The sequence below is a fragment of the Pholcus phalangioides genome, unplaced genomic scaffold (genome assembly GCF_987345545.1).
Source record: "Pholcus phalangioides strain wild (caught in Gottingen) unplaced genomic scaffold, Ppha-v1.0 ptg000015l_1, whole genome shotgun sequence".
Classification (NCBI taxonomy): domain Eukaryota; kingdom Metazoa; phylum Arthropoda; class Arachnida; order Araneae; family Pholcidae; genus Pholcus; species Pholcus phalangioides.
The window spans coordinates 22,348,691-22,367,312 of record NW_028301608.1 but is presented as its reverse complement, the minus strand read 5'-3'; the positions used below and the strand labels follow the sequence as shown (position 1 = coordinate 22,367,312).

The window sequence follows — 18,622 nt, the reverse complement described above, 5'->3', positions numbered from 1 at the left end:
AATCCACTCGTAGTGGATGCAAACATGCTCGCAAAATTTTGGGATGAATTTGATTACTGTACAGACATATGCCGTGCATCCCAAGATGGACATGTTGAACACCTGTAATTTGGTTCGTAAAAAAACATTCTGATTAGCCATGTAATATAAAAGTAATCTTAAGTGTCTATGTTCAATATTTTTCGTAATATACGCATTTTTCAAATTGGTGATTCTTTTTGAAACACCCTGTATTTTAAAACTAAAAAATTAAAAATTTTGAAAATATAACACTTTGAAAGTACGTAAATTCTGAAAACATAAAAATTTTAAAAACATATAAATTTGATTTTTGTAAAACACAAAAAATTTAAAAAATGAAGAAAGATAAAAACAATTAAAAATTCAATTTCCAAAAAATGCATAAAATACATTAACTTTTCATAAAATATCAAAATTTTAATGCTTCAAATTTATCACTGTGTGATCTTTATTGTTATTAACTAATACCGGAGTCATTGAATATTTGATTAAAATTTAATTTCTTTACCTTTTTGCACCTATGGTGCCTAAGAGAACCATATATTTTCTTGCGATCGCACCCCCCCCCCTTCCTATCTTAATCAGAATTTCTACATCCAGGAGAGAGTTACTCTATGCTTATTAAACTGATATCTAAGTAACTTTATAGTTCCAAAAAATTCTATAAATAAGTGTAGATCCCTGGACTCTAGCTCTTTCTCTCTTCCCGAACCTAATACCCATCACTGTTTTGAGTGGGTTCGGAAGGTACAGAATTAAAAAAAAAAGTCTGAACTTTCCCCTAATATATTGTTCTTGCATCTTTCACATTTTTCCCCCCACAGGTCTCTGTGGCCGTCTAAGTTTAAGGAGAACACATCATAGTTCTCCTTTCACTCCATTTTCAATCTTGACACCCTTAGAGATTCTCCTATGTTCACAAAGGAGATATTGAGAATCACTGCATTAGACTCATATGCCATAAGTCGGACAGCCCTAAACCTTATAATTACTGAACTTTCGAAACGTCCAAGTTCAGAAAACGTTCAGATGATCTGCCAGGCTGAAATGGTCTAGATCATAGTTTCCCAACCTTTTTTGTCTGGTCGCCCCCCTTCTTCAGAAATTTTTTTCTCTCCCATCGCCCCCCAACGCAATCTATCTCATAGGATTCTATGTTAAACCCGTAGCTTCTACCGCCCCCTGGAACATTCCATCACCCTCCAGGGGGCGTTAACGCCCACGTTGGGAATCACTGCTCTAGATGAACAAGAATTCACTTTGATCTCTGGATGTTCCATCATTCAGCTGGACAAATTCGGAACCCGGCAGATCAACCGAGAAGGCATATTCTGCACCCCTATAAACAGTGAAATTCATACATTTCGTCTCGTTGGTTTATTTTTAGAGATGGTTAAAAAACAAAAAATCGCTTACCGTGAATGTCCATCTTGACCCATTGCCGCACAGGATGGACACTGTCGTTACTGCGTACCCGACATTCGACTCTACCACCAAGATCCCACCTTGACAAAACAAACCTGGCGGTCGAAGTGACGAAGTATGTTCCGTTTCCTTCTGGTATGACGGTTGTTTTCCCCGGTAGAGGACGCGTTCCGTTCCACCACGTGACTTCAGGTGCCGGACGGCCTCCAGAAGACTTGCAATCCAGAACGAAAGTCGATCCTTCCATGTAAGGCCCAACCGTCGTCCCGTTGGACACTTTCTTGCCCTCGACTTCCATTTCAGGCATGGATGGAGAAACTAAAGACAGGGTTAACAGTTTTTGTATTTTTTAACGCGATGGCAAACGTTTATAAGTAATGAAACATATAAGAGTTGGTTAAATTAAATCGAAATCTATTGAAATGTATGATCAAGACTGAGGGATAGGTATATCTGATAGTGCTGCAGAAGGTACAAAAGGAATTAAGCAGAAAGTCGTAAGTTGTCTCTTGGAGAATGTCATCAAAATATTCATACTTGTATCCTCCTTCTGAAGGAGAAGGTGAATTATGGCTGTGAGGGACTTAGATTGGTCCGCTACTTTGACACATCTATATACAGCCATTAATATAGCTGTGGCACAGCATGCTTTCGCGTGATGCGATTTCGTTACACGATAACACTTGTTGGTATGTTTGACCATCGTGCAGGATGTTTTGTCCACCGCTGTGGTGGTCGAGTGATTATAGTGACGGACTCTTATCGTAAGTACCCGGGTTCCCCCACCGTTGCCACAGTGGTGATCTGCTGAAATTGGTTTTCTGTGGTTTCCAACTTCGAGACGCGTATGCAAGCCGATATCCCCGTTAAAAGTCTCCCCACAGAGCGCAACAGGCCTACAATGGCAGGCGCATTCTATCATTACACGTCACTCACTTCACTTCCGAAATATAGATTGCAGCACTGAGAGAATGTCATACACAACACTATATACGCACTCACACTGTGCGGACTGGAGTTGTGCTCGGTTTGAAAGAAAGGGGAAAAAAAGAATGCGTTTGGCTTGTCCCACAGAGAGCAACAGACCTATAAAAAACAACTTTTACAACGGTAAAAGTCCTCAATCATTACACTTCACTCATAGTCCAAAAAATATGGCAGATGGCAGCACTATAACAAGCATTACAAAGAAAACAACTTCATGTCATGTTCACAACACGTACACACACGCACATTGCAACATGCACCTATTCCTTGGAAGCTTTGCAGAGGAGGTGCATTGGTCGTTGAATATAATGGTTTGGCGCCGAAAAAAAGGGGGGGGGAAGGTCTCAAATATTCATGTACTTAATAACACCGACCTCTCACACAATCACTTCAAAACAGCTCTTAAACGAGACACGCTACAAAATGATACTACTATAACTAAACCACATATGCATGCACCTCATCCATATTCCTCTGCGGAACTTCTAAGGAATTGGTGCATGTTGGAATTTAAGTGCGTTTGTACGTGTTGTGAACCTAACGTGAAGTTTGTTTCTCTGAAAATATGTTATAGTGCTGTTATCTGTCACCTGTTTTTCGAACTGCGAGTGAAGTGTAATTGAAGAACAGAGTGCGACTAAGTGAAAGCATCCTGGATCCTCAATTCTTGGTGGTTTCATGCAATCAATTGCTACAGCTTGTTCAATTTGTCATTTTAGCAGACCAAGTAGAGTTCGTGAAATGCATCTATCTTTTCAACAAGGGTATGTATATTCTCATCAAGGGTATCTATCTTCTAATCAAGGGTATCTATCTTCTCATCAAGGGTATCTATCTTCTCATCAAGGGTATCTATCTTCTCATCAAGGGTATCTATCTTCTCATAAATAAGTTGGATACGTGACAGAATGCCTATGCTGACTTTTGGACACTTGTACACTTGCTAAAGGACACTTGTACATTCCGGCTTCCTCATAGATTGCTTTCTTCAATTATACCATGGCATCGGATCACTTGACCATAACGGATTTCATCTAACAAAGCTTTTTGAACTTACATTTTGAAAACTTTTAGCATAAGAAAAACAGAATAGATTAGTATTTGTGCTAGTGATTGATGCACTTGAATAAATGATTTCAATGACACATCCAAAAGTCGTTAATATATAATTATAATTCAAGATTTAATTTTACATACATCTTGTTTTAGGGTGAACTAACTATCGTGAGCAATCGGTCTTCTTTTATCAATAAAAAACGACGTGTTATTTTATGATAAATGTATGATAATCTCGCTCATCCAATTCTCTTCAGTGATGTACTGAAATAATGATTGATTACAAAAACACTGAAGTATAAAAACTTTCAACAACCAGTATTTAAATTGCAACAGAAGCTTCAATTTTAATCATCAATCTCATTAGCAATGGGAGTCATTTCCCATCTAAAACACTGATGGCCGCAACGACGCGGACCCACACACATATTTCTGGATCTCTCTGAAGTGAGAATTTTACATCAATCTACTTTTAAAAAAGATCATTCATTGCTATCTTCCAGGTACTTAAACATTTTTGAAATGGACATCGATGCAAATAAATGGAGGTAATAATTATGTGGCATCACACACACAGTAATCGAGTCAGTAAAGTTTCGGTTCTGATCATGACGAAACCATACTTTTACAACGAAATATCGGATCCTCATCAACGCATCCGTTTTTGAAAAGCCCCGTAGTGTACCGCAGCACATTATTAATAGTACTCTCTCAATATTGCCACCAGCCACACCACAGAACACGATCTGTAACTTCCGATTCACATCATGGGCTTCCGCTACTCAAGCGAACGGAGTCTAGAAAACTACACGTTTATTTCGTAAAATATATATAAAAAATAACGATATCTCTGGAAAACATCGCTGATAAGGCACTTTTCAATAATGGAGAGCTAAAATATCGAGCAACACACACACACAATTTTCCCGTGGAAAAGTGATAAATTACGTGCTTCCCCCCTTTCGGTTCGTTCGACAAGCGTCTGTTATAAGGTCGAAAAGTATCGCTAACAGTTTTCACAAAACCGCACGCGTGAAAATAACAGCTTATCTTTCTCTCTCTACTACCTCACCGCCAGTACTTCTGTACTGCAGTATATGCGTGCGTATAGGACGTACATGGCACGTGTGTGTGTGTGTGTGTCTTTTACCACTCATTCACTCACTTCCTTCATCTGTGTGAAACTGGAAATGCAGAACACTTTAAATCATTTTTCGCAAAAAGATACTTTTTTCCTTCCCTCGCCTCTATTCGGTATAAACGTATATATATACAGTGAGTACCTGAGTAATAAATGGCCGCGAAATGACACAGTGGGAAACGTTATCACTACTTTCAAACCCTACGGAAAATTAATGTAGTTGAGCTTCGAATAGAACCACTCACTTTAATGACCTGAGCACTTCGCTTTTGCCTCGAGAACTCGGGTTATTCACGGTAGAAAAGATTTTGACTCTATTTTTTTTCATTTTTTTTTCCATTCTGAAAAAAAGTAAAACTTTATTCCAACGCACGTATTCGTTTGATGTATCTTAATGGGGGGAACCAGAGGACTTTTTTTTTCATAGTATGCATGGCTGGTAAAAAAAACATTTCTTTCTCAGTTTATCAAGGATTTGAGAAAAAAATTATTTTCTTTTCTTCTAAATTCCTCCACTATCTCATTTTTTTGGATTTTATTTTTTTCCATTCCTGTTTTTTTTTGTGAATAAAGGCTGTTCTTTTTTTTTTTTTTTATCTCTTTATTCTTTGAAGTGATTGAAGACTTTGATAATGTTGAAGGATTTCTTCCGCTTGTTTCTTTGTACGTTTTCCCGTGTTGATCATACTAAATTTTGTGATTTTTTTTATATTTTTTATGAGGGTTGGGTGATTTCTTTTGTTGATTTTAGAGACTTCAGCTTCTATGCTCTGTTTTCCGAAATACGGGTAAACGCGAAATTTACCACTCTAATTCTTCTTATCGAAACCATAGCTAAATATCCAGTGGAATTTATTTCATACCAGCGAAAATAATCGACACTTCCCGGGTTTTCTTCAATAACTGGAAGGATTGAAAAACCATTATGAATGAATAAACTGTTATACATAATACTGGCAGCATCAAAGAAGTAAAAAACCATTGTAAATGCATATGCATTTCTGAAATGCATTGTCAGGGAACGACGGCAATCAAAGTAAACATTCCGAAAGTAATTGTTGGGGCTAAGACAACATTGTTGCCGGACCGTTTGTCGCCCGTTTCGGGCATTTGTAGAACTTTAAAGTAGTAATCTCACGAACTTTTGAAGTAGCATGTGGTTCAATCCCTGTCCTGTTTGGTATATATGCAAAATTTGGCGACGATTGATCTAAAATTGTAGATTTGTATAAGAACAAACGTATGTATGTATGTATGTATCACTTAGCTGGTGCTGATATCGGCTTCTTATATATAAATACGAAAGTATAATGAAGCAACATTTATAATTTTATTATAAACTTCATGCACTCAATATTCATTTTGCGGATAGTTTTATTTAACTTAACGGATCACATACCTCTTAAGATGGAAAAAGTTGAAACATCATTAAAAATACTATTTAGTCATTGATTTATTAGATACCTTTTTCACATATTTTTGAAAAAATACGCTATCTTATGCTGGTATAAAATTTTATATATCTTTAATAAGTAATATTTTTTGAAAATTTTAAAAAAATCTATTAAAAACATCTTGCGCATATGATAACATGACATGACATCAATGTAATTATACAATATAGAAATTAAAATTAACGAAACGGTTCATTTTTTTTTTCATAAAATGAACTAAAAAAAAAGAGTTCAGATCCATTTATAAATATTTGATTTATAAAAAATCATTTTTTTTAAAATTTTTGAAAATCTAAATTTTAAGTTTAAATTTTCTTTATGAAATGAACCGTTTTCTTAATTTTAATATTGTATGGTTGCATTGATGTCATGTTATTTTATCATGCGCACAAGCTATTTTTTAATAGATTGTTTTTGAAAATTTTTTAAAATTAATAAGTATTAAAGATAAGTAAAATTTTATACCAGCATAGGACAGAATATTTAACCACAAATATGTGAAAAATATTCTAATAAACCAATGGCTGAATAGTATTTTTAATGATATTTTAATTTTTCCCCATGATAAGACGTATGTGACCCCCCCTTCAGTGTAGAGTTTACTTTATTATTATGTTATTAATAACTGTACGTACGATCCAGTGATACTCGCGTGTATCAATGCTCAAGGGACCAGACAGAAGAAAAAAACGTCATACAAGATTTATCTTTGTAAATGGAACATATAAACTGTGTGGGAATCGTGCCAGGACTAATATCATCATATAAACGATCATCATGATGAGCAAATACGATGAACAAATCGTTTTTTTTCCAAAATTTGACAGAAAAAACTATGTCTACATTATTAATTTAATCAATTTTTCTCTAAAATTTCTTTCTCATCATATGGAGCTAATCATAAAGCTACTATATATAGCCATGCATCTCTCGTTGGCGATGAAAAAAAAAACAAATTGGGGCCTACCGGACCGTCTTGCATCAGCACATCAAACTTGAGCCAGGAGAGATCTCCAGCCACTTCGTGAATCGGCCGGCCAAAGAATGAAAAATCACTACTTATTTCTGAAGATCGAAATTTTTTCGGCGAAAACTCTCAGCCGAATCGTGAAGTGGCCAGTCACATCGAGAACTGGCCGCACGTCGAACTCCGGCCGTGACATATATACGCAAATTGATGGAAACTACTGATATGTGAAATTGTTAAAAGTTAAAATAGAGTTGTTTGTTTGAAAACACGTCAGATACTTACTCAGCGTGAAAAGTCTCGTGAATGATAAGGATGGACACTTCCCCCTGACGTAGGTGACATCACATTTATAGGTTCCTTCGTCATTTACGGACAGTCCGTGTAGTTTTAGATGTGCCGAATGGTCATTCAAGGAGAAAGTCACTCGTTCCGGTTCCGTGAAGTCACCCATCGCTCTCGCTACGCCGTCGCTGTACAGATATATCCTCTTCCACTCGTTCGATACATTTTTGGTCCACGTTATAAAATACACATTGCCACAGGACGGAAGATCTACTTCGCAGGGTAATATGGCGGAATCTCCTATGAAACCAGAAACGACATGTTCTCTGCCTGCAAGAAAACAGAAAGTGATCAAATAACTCTCGAGATATTATGTGCACTTGGAAAACATGTGCAGAGATGGAACATTTTCAACAACAAAAGACTAATCAAGTAACCAAAATTATAAGTGATGCGTAATTCGTTGATTACATTGTAAAATATACAGGGTGGTAGTGAACTCTACCACCAAAATTAGAAGGGGTGATAGCATAATTGTTATAGAAACCAGGATCGCAATCTACTATGTTACAATAAATGTACTGAATCTGGTTACATTAGGCTTAATACTCAGGCTTCGTTGGTAAATTCGGTAAATGCTTAAAAAAATTATCACGTTTACCGGCGATTATGCATAGTACTCAAGCATCGTTGGTGAACATGATAAATCGTACTAAATTCATCACATTTGGCAGTTATTATGCATAATCGTCATTTCGTATCCCTTGTCGTAATAAGATTTGTTACTTAAATTACGCTGCTTGTGATTCAGTCTTAACCGGATATAATGAACTCTGATATAACGATTTTTTTTACGAACATCCACCCCAAAAACTCATATTTGACAAATTCTGCAATCGGATCTCGGTAGGATGAAGTCGATTTCTCCGGTCTCTTGGAGTTCTAGTACAGTCGAATCCCGTTATAACGAACTCCAAGAGACCGGAGAAACCACTTCGTTATAAAGGAATTGCAGGTCTCATCATTTTACCTATGTAAACTTATTTGGAGTATTAGAAAAGCGTTCGTTAAAATGAGAATTTCGCTATAACGGCTATTCGGTAAAACGGAATTAGACTATATTTGTAAATATTTACCAAGCTAGCTCAGTCATTACGTATAATCATCGGAAAAAGTGATGATTTTGTTCAGTGTTAGTTATGCATAACTAACAGTAAAAGTGACAATTTGTTTTATTAATCATGAAATTTATCAAAAATGCTTGAGTATTATGCATGATCTCAGGCAAAAGTAAAAAATAATAATAATCAATCTCCCACGACTATTGACAATTATACAAAATAACCGATTTATCTCATTTATCGTAACACATATATTCAGTCAGAGAAATAGTGCAGAACGCCTGTACTACGTCAATATTTTTAGGGAAAACAAGGAGAAACCTAAGAGTTTCTTTTCCACAGTAACTTTTCTAAAAGTCAACGTAGCGTCAAAATGGCGTCCGGGGTCGCCGGTTGCACAACTGAGAGTGAACTATTGAAAGATTATTTCACTTTCTTGTTTACTCCTTGAGTGGAGGTGCTATATATTGTCGCCCTCGCAAAACGAATTATCGTGACGAGCTCGTCCAAAGGAGTCCACAAAAGTATCAAACGTCAATGCTTTGATGTGGCCCCGCGCCTCCTATACGTTAGAAGTTCCCCAGGAATATTAACTTGGAGGCGTGTCTGGTTTTCATGTGGCTCCAGCAGAAGATATGTAGTGGACGTTGTTGCATCCGTATCTCCTGAGGTCATCAGAAAATATAACATGTTTCCTAAGTGCTAAATTTTCTGAGATAACTGCGAAAACACACACTAACGGGGAAAACGCTCTTTTCCCTCATTCATGTTGTCCTTTCCCAACTTTCCTCCGGTTTTCGAATTCGAATATCTAGAAAGAATTTATTTACCGAAAGCTTTTGAGTAATATTGAATCGGACTGTTCCAGCGAATATTGCACTTAAAATTTATTGGAAATATCTTGGAATTATTTTTTGGACCTGGAGAGTCAGAGGAATCACTTTCTAATTCTAATTTAGAGGACAGGAGGATCGTATGAAAATTTAAAGTTTTCATTCCGTTACACACTGTATTTCCAGTCTTAAAACTGGTACAGGGAGGTTTTTGAATGTATATTGAGCCTTTTTTTTCAAATTGAAACTATATCTCTACGACGGATAGTTCATGAGATAAAGGCCGCATTAACACTTACAGGACACCATGTTTATAGTGAATTACTGTGTATATAGGAATTCTTCATCTTCACAGAGAATACGTGCGGCATTTTTCTAGCGTGGGTAGGTCACATTTTTCCGTATTACAGATCTTGATATGGATGGCATACGGAAGGATATAGGCGCATTAAGTACTTAGGATGCTATAGAAATAGTGTGTGTGTGTTTTTTTTTTTCTCTTTCCCCCATTTATCTTCCCAAACACACGTGTCCAAACCCAGCTCTGGAACAGCCCGATTCAATATTACTCAAAAGCTTTCGGTAAATAAATTCTTTCTAGAAGTTTTGAAATACACATAATATTTCCGAGACTGTGTTACAGGACAAATACCAAAGAAATAGTGGTCGAAAAACATTCTGTTACATTGCACTAGAAATTTCAGAGGAATGAAGTCTCAGTCGTTTCTATTCGGCTGAACTATACTGCTCAGGGGTGGTACGGTGATTCAAAATAATTAATCATTGTGTATCTCTCAGCATACTATAAGGTGATATACATCAATGCACGCCCCAATATCTGCATATTGAGAAAAATTGGACTCGAACTGTATAAAATGGTTGGAAAAGCACCAGTCGTAAATTCGGACATTTGTATTAGATAAAGCCCCCATATAACCGGACACACGCATCGCCCTTCATCTTGGAGCGACAAAACTAGTTTTTTTTTTTGTTCTAAGCGATGTCTAATCTTCATAAATAGCAGAAAAGGAACAACGTTTGGGTTTGGCGGTAATACAGACGTCGCCATTTGCACAAATAAGGCGTCGTTAATAAGACGTTGTCCAGTATTATCGACTTGATATTTGATAATTGGAACACTTCCAAAATAGACGCCACGAGAAAATAAGATTTAAATATTTAAAAGATGATAATTAAAAATTAAAACACTTAATAAATGAAAAATTAATGGAAAACGATATTTCTTTTTTCCTTATTGCACAATATTTTGTCATATACTAGCACTTGAATATGTTTACTTCAGGTAAACAAATTAAAATATATATCTGAGATGCAATTATTCAAATATTTTAATGTAAGAAAAGTAGTTTCGTGAACTGGTTGTACCATTTATTTACTGATCACTTATTTTATTTAGAGATTCCAAACGTCCATACACGATAGCAGAAAAATCAAGAGAACATGATTCGAATCACTGATAATATGAACACAATCCTATTAAATAATAATGAGAATAGATAAGAAAAGGGAATAGATAAGATAATGAATAAGATAAGAAAACACTAAAAGGGAAAAATCCATTTTATATAATGCATGTTCGTATAGAAACGTTGCATTACTTTTTGCTTCAATGAGGCAAAATAAATATTATGAATGCTTCAATGAAAATATATTATGTTGTACATTTCGATGATTGAATTGAGAAATTTCAAATTTTATTTTTTCACAATTTGTGAAACTTTTACAAAAATTATGTGTGTCTGTGTACATACATTAACGAAGATGAATTTTTTCGACACAGAAAAAAATATAAATTCAATTTTTTGTTGATAGAGGGCTCAAGGGCAAGATTTATCGGACTTGAATCTTTCTTCAATCTCTTCTGCATCCGAAACGTTCGTCCAAAACTTTCAGTCGTACTTATTTTCGTTCCAACTTTTCTGCATCATATCTTTTTCCTTATCTGAATGCATAGGGTGTCCGGGAAATATCTTTATTATTCTGAAAATTAATAATAAAAATACGAAAAGGTGAAATGAAATGCAGTTTGCGACAAAAGAATGAAGACGTCTAACAGTTTTTTAGTATCAATTGCCTGAGGTAGACCGTGCTAGTCGATCGCCAGCTGTAATAAGAAACTAAAATGGCGACCACGCTGGAGAAAGCGCAGTGTGCATGGAAACTAGATAACCGAAAACCGCGCAAAGAAAATTTCGCCTGATGTATGTCAATTTATGCATGGATGCAGAAGTTTAAAGACACAGGAAATGTTGCACATGTCAATTCCTCGATTTCTCATCATAAGTGTCAATTACAGCGTCGTGTAAAAGACCACAACAAACATTACGTTTGGGGGCCGTCTCGTTGATGTTCGACTGAAATGCGTCTCTGATTCGCTAGACATTTTCCCTAGAGTTTACCCGGTTTTCGGTTACTTTGTGTCCGCTGACCACAATACACCGGGGTCTTAAGGGGTCTCATACCTTTTAACATGGTGAAAACTATGCTCTAATAATCGTTAAAAATGCTATTTAAGTATCGATTTATTTCAAATTTTTTGCGCATCTTCTTGATTGTATGTGCTATCCTATGCTGGTATAAACTTTTACATGGATATTTAATTTTTTTTGTAAATTTTCAAAAAAAAAATTTAAAAGCCGCTTGCGCCATGGCATCAATGTAGTTCGATAAAAATTGATTCGAAATAAATTAAATTGTTCGGTTCATGAAATGAAGCAAAAGGTTTAGATTTCATTGACTCTATCTTATTTAAAATTAAATTTTGAAACTCATATTATTAAAATTTCAAACATGAACTGCTGGCAGGCATTATATATATTTCAGTTTTTTTATTAGACAAGAACATTTTTTTAACACCGAACACCATTTGTTCAAATGCCTTGAAACTTTATGTGTCTTCCAACACTAGAACAAGATAATTTCATATTAAAATGATTTAACCTCTTCACGTGCAAGCTTGTGGCAACAAAATTTTATTATATCTATTGAACGAATCAGCGATAAATCCGGGAACTTGTCCTAACCTGACCACGCCTTCGAAAAAGGAGAAAGGGGAAGGGAAAAATACTTTGTCTGCATAACACAGTAGAAAGATGCATTATGTGTGGGAAAAAAAAAAACCCTTAACAGGAGTTTAGGAAGGAATTAGGGAAAGGATGCAAAGGATCCGATGCGATAGGGTTACTACAAAGCTTCGCGATGTTGAAGACAGAGTAAAGAAAACATAGAGAACTTGTGTGAATTTATTCCACCGGCCGTTGGACGCAAAATTACGTCCGTCATCAAAAAAGGGTTAAAGAAATTTCATGGCACAGAATAAAGGATAAATTTCCGTAATTTCTGGGAAAAAAATTCATGTTATTGAAGACAAAATTCGAGGGAAAAATAACAACCAATGAAAATCCTAAATGCACTTGTCAAATTGGATAAAAAGATCCATAGAACTTGAGGGAATAAATGAGTACCTAAATAGAATATAGAAATTTTAAATGTTCCTTAAAAGAAGGAGAATTCTCCAATGGGAAAATCAAAGGAAGACAAGATCGTGCACCAACGCTCTTAATGATATAATAACTTTATTCTTGATAATATGGCTTCAACAGGAAACAGAAAGATGAAACAAAACATTTACAAGCATGTATTTTTTAAATACAATTTATTATATGGCAAACTTCACACATTCTAAAATTTTTTTAGGGAGGAGTTTGTGGTGTACTGTATAAGCATATCAAGAACAATTAACTAACTAATTTAAACTATGAAAAAAAAAATCAACAAGTCCATTACCATATTTTCAAGGGGGGAAAGTGACACGTAAAGACATAGAACCACGAAATAAAGAACCATTAAAATCCCACACAACCGTAATCTTAAGCCTCCGGTTTTGAATATCTCTGTTAATGTGAAGATATTACAATGAGTAGTGTCTTAAAATTCCAAATTTGGATATCATTGTGTCTTTTATGGTGGGTATGAATACCCGTTGTCACAGGCAGCTGGGATGCCGTGAAAAAAAAATGTAAATAAAGAAAGAAAAGAATAGAGAAGATAATTTAAAAGCTTTTATCCCGGGGATCGGTTCCTCGACTCGTAATCGTCTTTACAAAAGCTAAGACATTAATCTCAACTGGCATGTAATTATGGCTCCGCTTGCCGCATTACAGTATAATACCGGGGCATTATATGTGCTAATCATCATTATACTCAACTGAAGCGGTTGCATTATTGAAATTGGATTTGAGTTCGAAACCGGTAATGAAAGAAGGGTGTGTCTGACGTTTAAAGCTGCTCTCGTTCTTTCTTTTTTTTCTTTCCTACCCTGTCATCAAATGTAGCCTCAGAATTTCACCAAGTTTCTTTCATCCCAATTATTATTATTATTAGTATTTTAGGTTAAAATAAGGATATTTGTACATCAATCCACCCGTAATGTTCTAAATATGCTGTTCGCATTACGGTTTACTGGTCTATGCTAGAAATGCATGGGATTTTGTTTCATATAAATTTATTTCTGTATTATCAGAAGGTGATAGGATGGACCATGAACTTTTAGTACACCGCCAATCGACTGCTTTTACAAGGGGACACCAGTATCGATTGGTGAGGGACAATGCAAGGTTATGGTGTCGCAGGGAATTTTTCTTTAATAGGGTTGTTAATAAATGGAATGGCTTACCCCCGGAGGTAGTAAGTTGTAACACAATTGACACGTTTAAAAAGAAATACGATAAACATGTAGGGGTAAATCGAGAAGCTATCCATTCTTAGAATAAGACAATCATAAGTATTCTTATGGACATTATATAATATTTTATCACGTGTATATATGTTTATAATTTGTGTTAATTGCATTTTTAATTGGGTTGATGTATTTTTGAAATATATGACATCCATATTTTTATGGGCATCTTTTTCTCAGTCACCACGTTGGGCATTTTGCCTGTTGTGGCGTTGTATTTGTATTTGTATATTCACGCTACAGTAGAACTCCGATTGTCCGAGCTTACGTAGATCTTCGAATTTCGAAGCTAAATGACATAAATGAATTGTGAAAATTACTTTTGCATAAGTTATTTTTAATTATTGTGAAATATAGTGGAAATATCAAATGACTTTGCTGTACATGAAGTAATGTCATATAGAAAGTTTCTTCTGTCATCAAATACAGTGAAACCTCGTTACAACGTTACTTGATAGAACGGTAAAAATCTCTCTCTACAATGGTTTTTTTTTATCAAATCTTGCTTGACATTATTGCACGCCTATAATGTTGAACTCCTCTCGATACAACAATATACTCTACTGCTTTAAGTCCCTATACAACAATATTAAAAAATGATAGTTTGAAACAACTCTACAAACATATTTTTTTTTTTATATTTCGCTCAAAATCGTTTTGAATTTAATTTTGACTTCGTAAATTGTTAGCGTTCTTCCAGGAGGAATCTTATAACATCGTTGTTTTGCATCACGATATCACCGAAAGTATTGATGGAATTGTTGATATGGTCAATTTCTGTTGGGTAATTCACATAAGAGCATGGGGATAAACTTCTTTACAAGGTAAATGCATCTAAATGAATTTTATGACATGAATGTCGCTCTCCACTTGTTAATACAAGATATACGGAAGACTGGATGTTGTGAAGATATATATTATTTCAGATGTTTATTTTTTAAGGAAGGAAGGAAAAAACTCATCTCTGCCTCCACCGGGAGTCGAACCCGGGTCCCTCGATTGCCGGACGAGTGCTCTGACCACTAAGCTACAGAGGAGATAGAGATTTTCCTTCGCTAGAGCGTATATATGCCGAACGGAACCGTGCAATGGACGGTGAAACCGATCAGCTAATAGCTCATTGACGACGAGCCACCACCAGAGGGCTGGTCAGAGCACTCGTCCGGCAATCGAGGGACCCGGGTTCGACTCCCGGTGGAGGCAGAGATGAGTTTTTTCCTTCCTTAAAAAATAAACATCTGAAATAATAAATATCTTCACAACATCCAGTCTTCCGTATATCTTGTAAATGAATTTTATTAATCAACTCATCAAATCCCCGTTTTTCGCGTTGATGTAATACTTTCCACTGCATATTTTAACGGTTCACTAACAACGCAAATTTACGAAAGGTGCATAAATTTGGCAGCACGTGACACAATGTTGCCTCTCGATGTAATGATAAATCGTCTACAACGACATTTTTTTCGTCCACAGAGTATCGTTATATCGAGGTTTCAATACACTGTTAAATGCACTGTGCTCGCGAGCATCAGGTTCTCAGTTTAGAGCACTGATTCCCAACTTGGGCATAAACGCCTCCCGGGGGGGGCGATGGAATGTTCCAGGGGGGTGGTTGAAGCTACGGCTATAACGTAGGATCCTATGGGTTAGATTGCGTTGGGGGGGGGGCGATGGGACATCTGAAAAAGGGAGTGATGGGACAAAAAAAGTTATGGTTTAGGGTCTTCGAAACTTATTTCCGACAGGAAGAGAAAAGCGAAGTCTAATAAGACCAATATCAATTGGTATCAAGTTCTTGATAAATATGTGAATCAGAATAACATTATTTCACAGTGGTAAACAATTAAGTATTAAATAGAGTATTTAATTACTGCCCTAAGTTAATTATTGTCAACATAATACGATATATAGATATTGGAGTCTACAAATTTTTCGTGCGCGTTCGCAGATTAATGATTGTGTGTATTACAACGTAATGTTTTGCAGAACAATTCTTCAATTTTTGCTTGAGCATGGAAACGTTCAATGTTTCATAAAACCTAAAATTTTGATGATTTCGCTCCAACTATTTAATGTGAATTAACTGAACCGGACTTTTGATAAACTCTCTTTTGTTTTTCTGTCTTCGATTCAATTTTCGGAAGTTGCTCATACGTACAGATGAACAATTAAATGAACGGTAAATACGCGAATCTATTTGCATCACTAATCAATGTATATTCGAATAATGAATTACTCCACAAAAATAGGTGGAATTTTTTGTATGAATATTAGTTTATTATTTGCTCGACTTGGCAAAAAATAATCGAGATTCAGGAAACGTTGTAAAAGCCATAAACTTTCAGTCCGAAAATTGGACTCTCTTGAGAAAAAGCTTTAAAACCGACAACGTGTTTTTAAGGTTTTTTTTAACTCACATCATAAAAATAAAGAATTTTTATTCAATTTCGCAGCATTTCATAAAATATTTGTATTTCTGACATGCGGATCTCCCTCGCTGTTTCCTGATACGCCGGATAATTCAACAGAATACGATATTAAGACTATGTAGGAAAGATCACAAAAAGACGTTCTGCCACTCTATAATACAAGTTCCGTATACTCGGAAAATGTTTTCTATGAAAAGACATTGATGTTCAGGGAAGGAAAACTCATGTTTGTCTTCATATTAGGGGAATGTTACCGCCGTTCATCGCACGGAACCATTCAGCATATACGGGGTGTCCACTCTTATTGTTGCCTAATGGCAATCTTCTTAAACGTTGGTTTTTGATACTACTTTCAAATAGAAAGTGGTCTCAAATGATGTCAGAGACGTTTCAAATAATGTCGCCCATTATCTTAAATGTCGTTCAAGTGAAAAAAAAATTAATAATAAAATTACAAAAATTAAATTTTTATACGGTTCTCCGAGTCTTATCAGTCACAGTTGGAAAAATATTGCACATGCTTCAACATGTGAAATAAGAATATAGTTTCAATTTTATGATCAGCACTGACCGAGTTATGAAGCATTGAATTTCGTGCGTTTTTGGCATTTTTTCGGATTATTTTAGCCAAGTTTAAAGCGCCGTACAAACATTGATATCTCTAATGAGATACATCTTCCTTCAGATTTAATTTAATCACATAAAGGAGCTGTTAAGGTACATGAAACAATTTTTGAACTCGTACTAATTCGTTTAGAAGGTATTTACAGGGTACCCATTCTAATCTTATCGAGTAGTCAATTTCTAAACTTTGTTTCGGACAAAGCAATCGATTGTATAAGAAATATACTTCCAATTCTAAGAGATTACTTTTAATTATTTTAAAATAGAAAAATATTTCAAATGTTATCTCATATCATCTTAAAAGTCATTCAGTTTAAATTGATTGTTTTCTTTTAAATCTCTAACTGAAAAATTACGAAAATGAAATCATTATAGTCCTTGAGTCCTATAATAAGTAATATTTGGGGGAAAACATTTTCGTGGTTTTGTATGTGCATTTTTTGAATTGTTATCCTCCTTTCTAAAATGTTATGTTCGTATAGTATGGACGCTGTAACTGCTTTCATTAAATAGCAATCATTAAAAGTTATGTTTGCAACACCATATGCCCACATGCGTTTAGCATCCTTTTAAATCGATTATTGTGAGTTCAGATATTGTTTCATTGATCCCTTACAACTCCTAATGTGTCATCAAATGAAACCTAAATAAAACTGTATCGTTTTATTAGATGCAATTTTTTTTATATACAAGTCTTAAGCTTGGCCGAAATGATGCTTCACTAGATGCGATAAAGCGCCAAAAATGCACGAAATTCAATGCTTAATAATTAAACACGGTCAGTGTTGGTCGTAAAAAAAATTATTATTTTTTGTTTATTTCCAGATGTGACTGATACGACCCAGAGACCGTATAAAAATTTAAATTTTGTGACTTGTCTATTAATTTATATGTATATTTAATTTTTAACGGCATTTTCAAGATGATCAGCAACATCATCAGTAACAATTTTCCTCATTGAAAGTTGTCTCTAAAACAAACGGTTCAGGAAATAGCCATTGGACAACGATAATAGTAGACAACATGTATATACGTTCCAAGGAGGAAATGTTCTAGGGGCGCGCGGTAGCCCAGGTCGATAAGATACTCGCCTCATAGTACCAAAGGATGTTTGGAGGTGTCGTGAGTTCGATACCCGGTTCTTCCTTGTCAGAAAACTTTCCTGACACAGGGGTACAACCTAAACGGCGACATGACCGCAGAAAAAGATTGCTACCGCAGGGAGTCCCCCCATCGAGGGGTTAACGCACCAACCTCTTGATGAGTATAAAAACAATCCTGCCGTTCGGAATAGGCAATAAATTGTAGGACCCGGTCTAATTAGCCCTCGTGTGCAGAAAATGACCGTAGTGCGAGAAAAATGATCAAATGAAATGTTCTATCTGGTTTCATAGGTTAGTGGTAGAGTGTTCGTTCGACCTACGAGAGACCGGGGTACCCCGTGAGGGCAGTGAAGAATTTTCCTTTCCTATAAACATCAATATCTCTTCATACAATCAGTTTCCCGTATAAGCAAG

General features: G+C 35.6%; 1 protein-coding gene across 1 annotated transcript in view; it reads right to left on the bottom strand.

The window, feature by feature from the left end:
- Positions 1 to 18,622, bottom strand: part of LOC149075682 (B-cell receptor CD22-like) — a 105,084-nt gene that overhangs the window by 39,019 nt on the left and 47,443 nt on the right. The window contains exons 2-3 of the mRNA XM_089243170.1: positions 7,337 to 7,666; positions 1,438 to 1,764 (exon numbers count right to left, since the gene is read on the bottom strand). Coding sequence (XP_089099296.1) covers positions 1,438 to 1,764; positions 7,337 to 7,666 — 657 coding nt within the window. The remainder of the gene's footprint in view (positions 1 to 1,437; positions 1,765 to 7,336; positions 7,667 to 18,622) is intronic.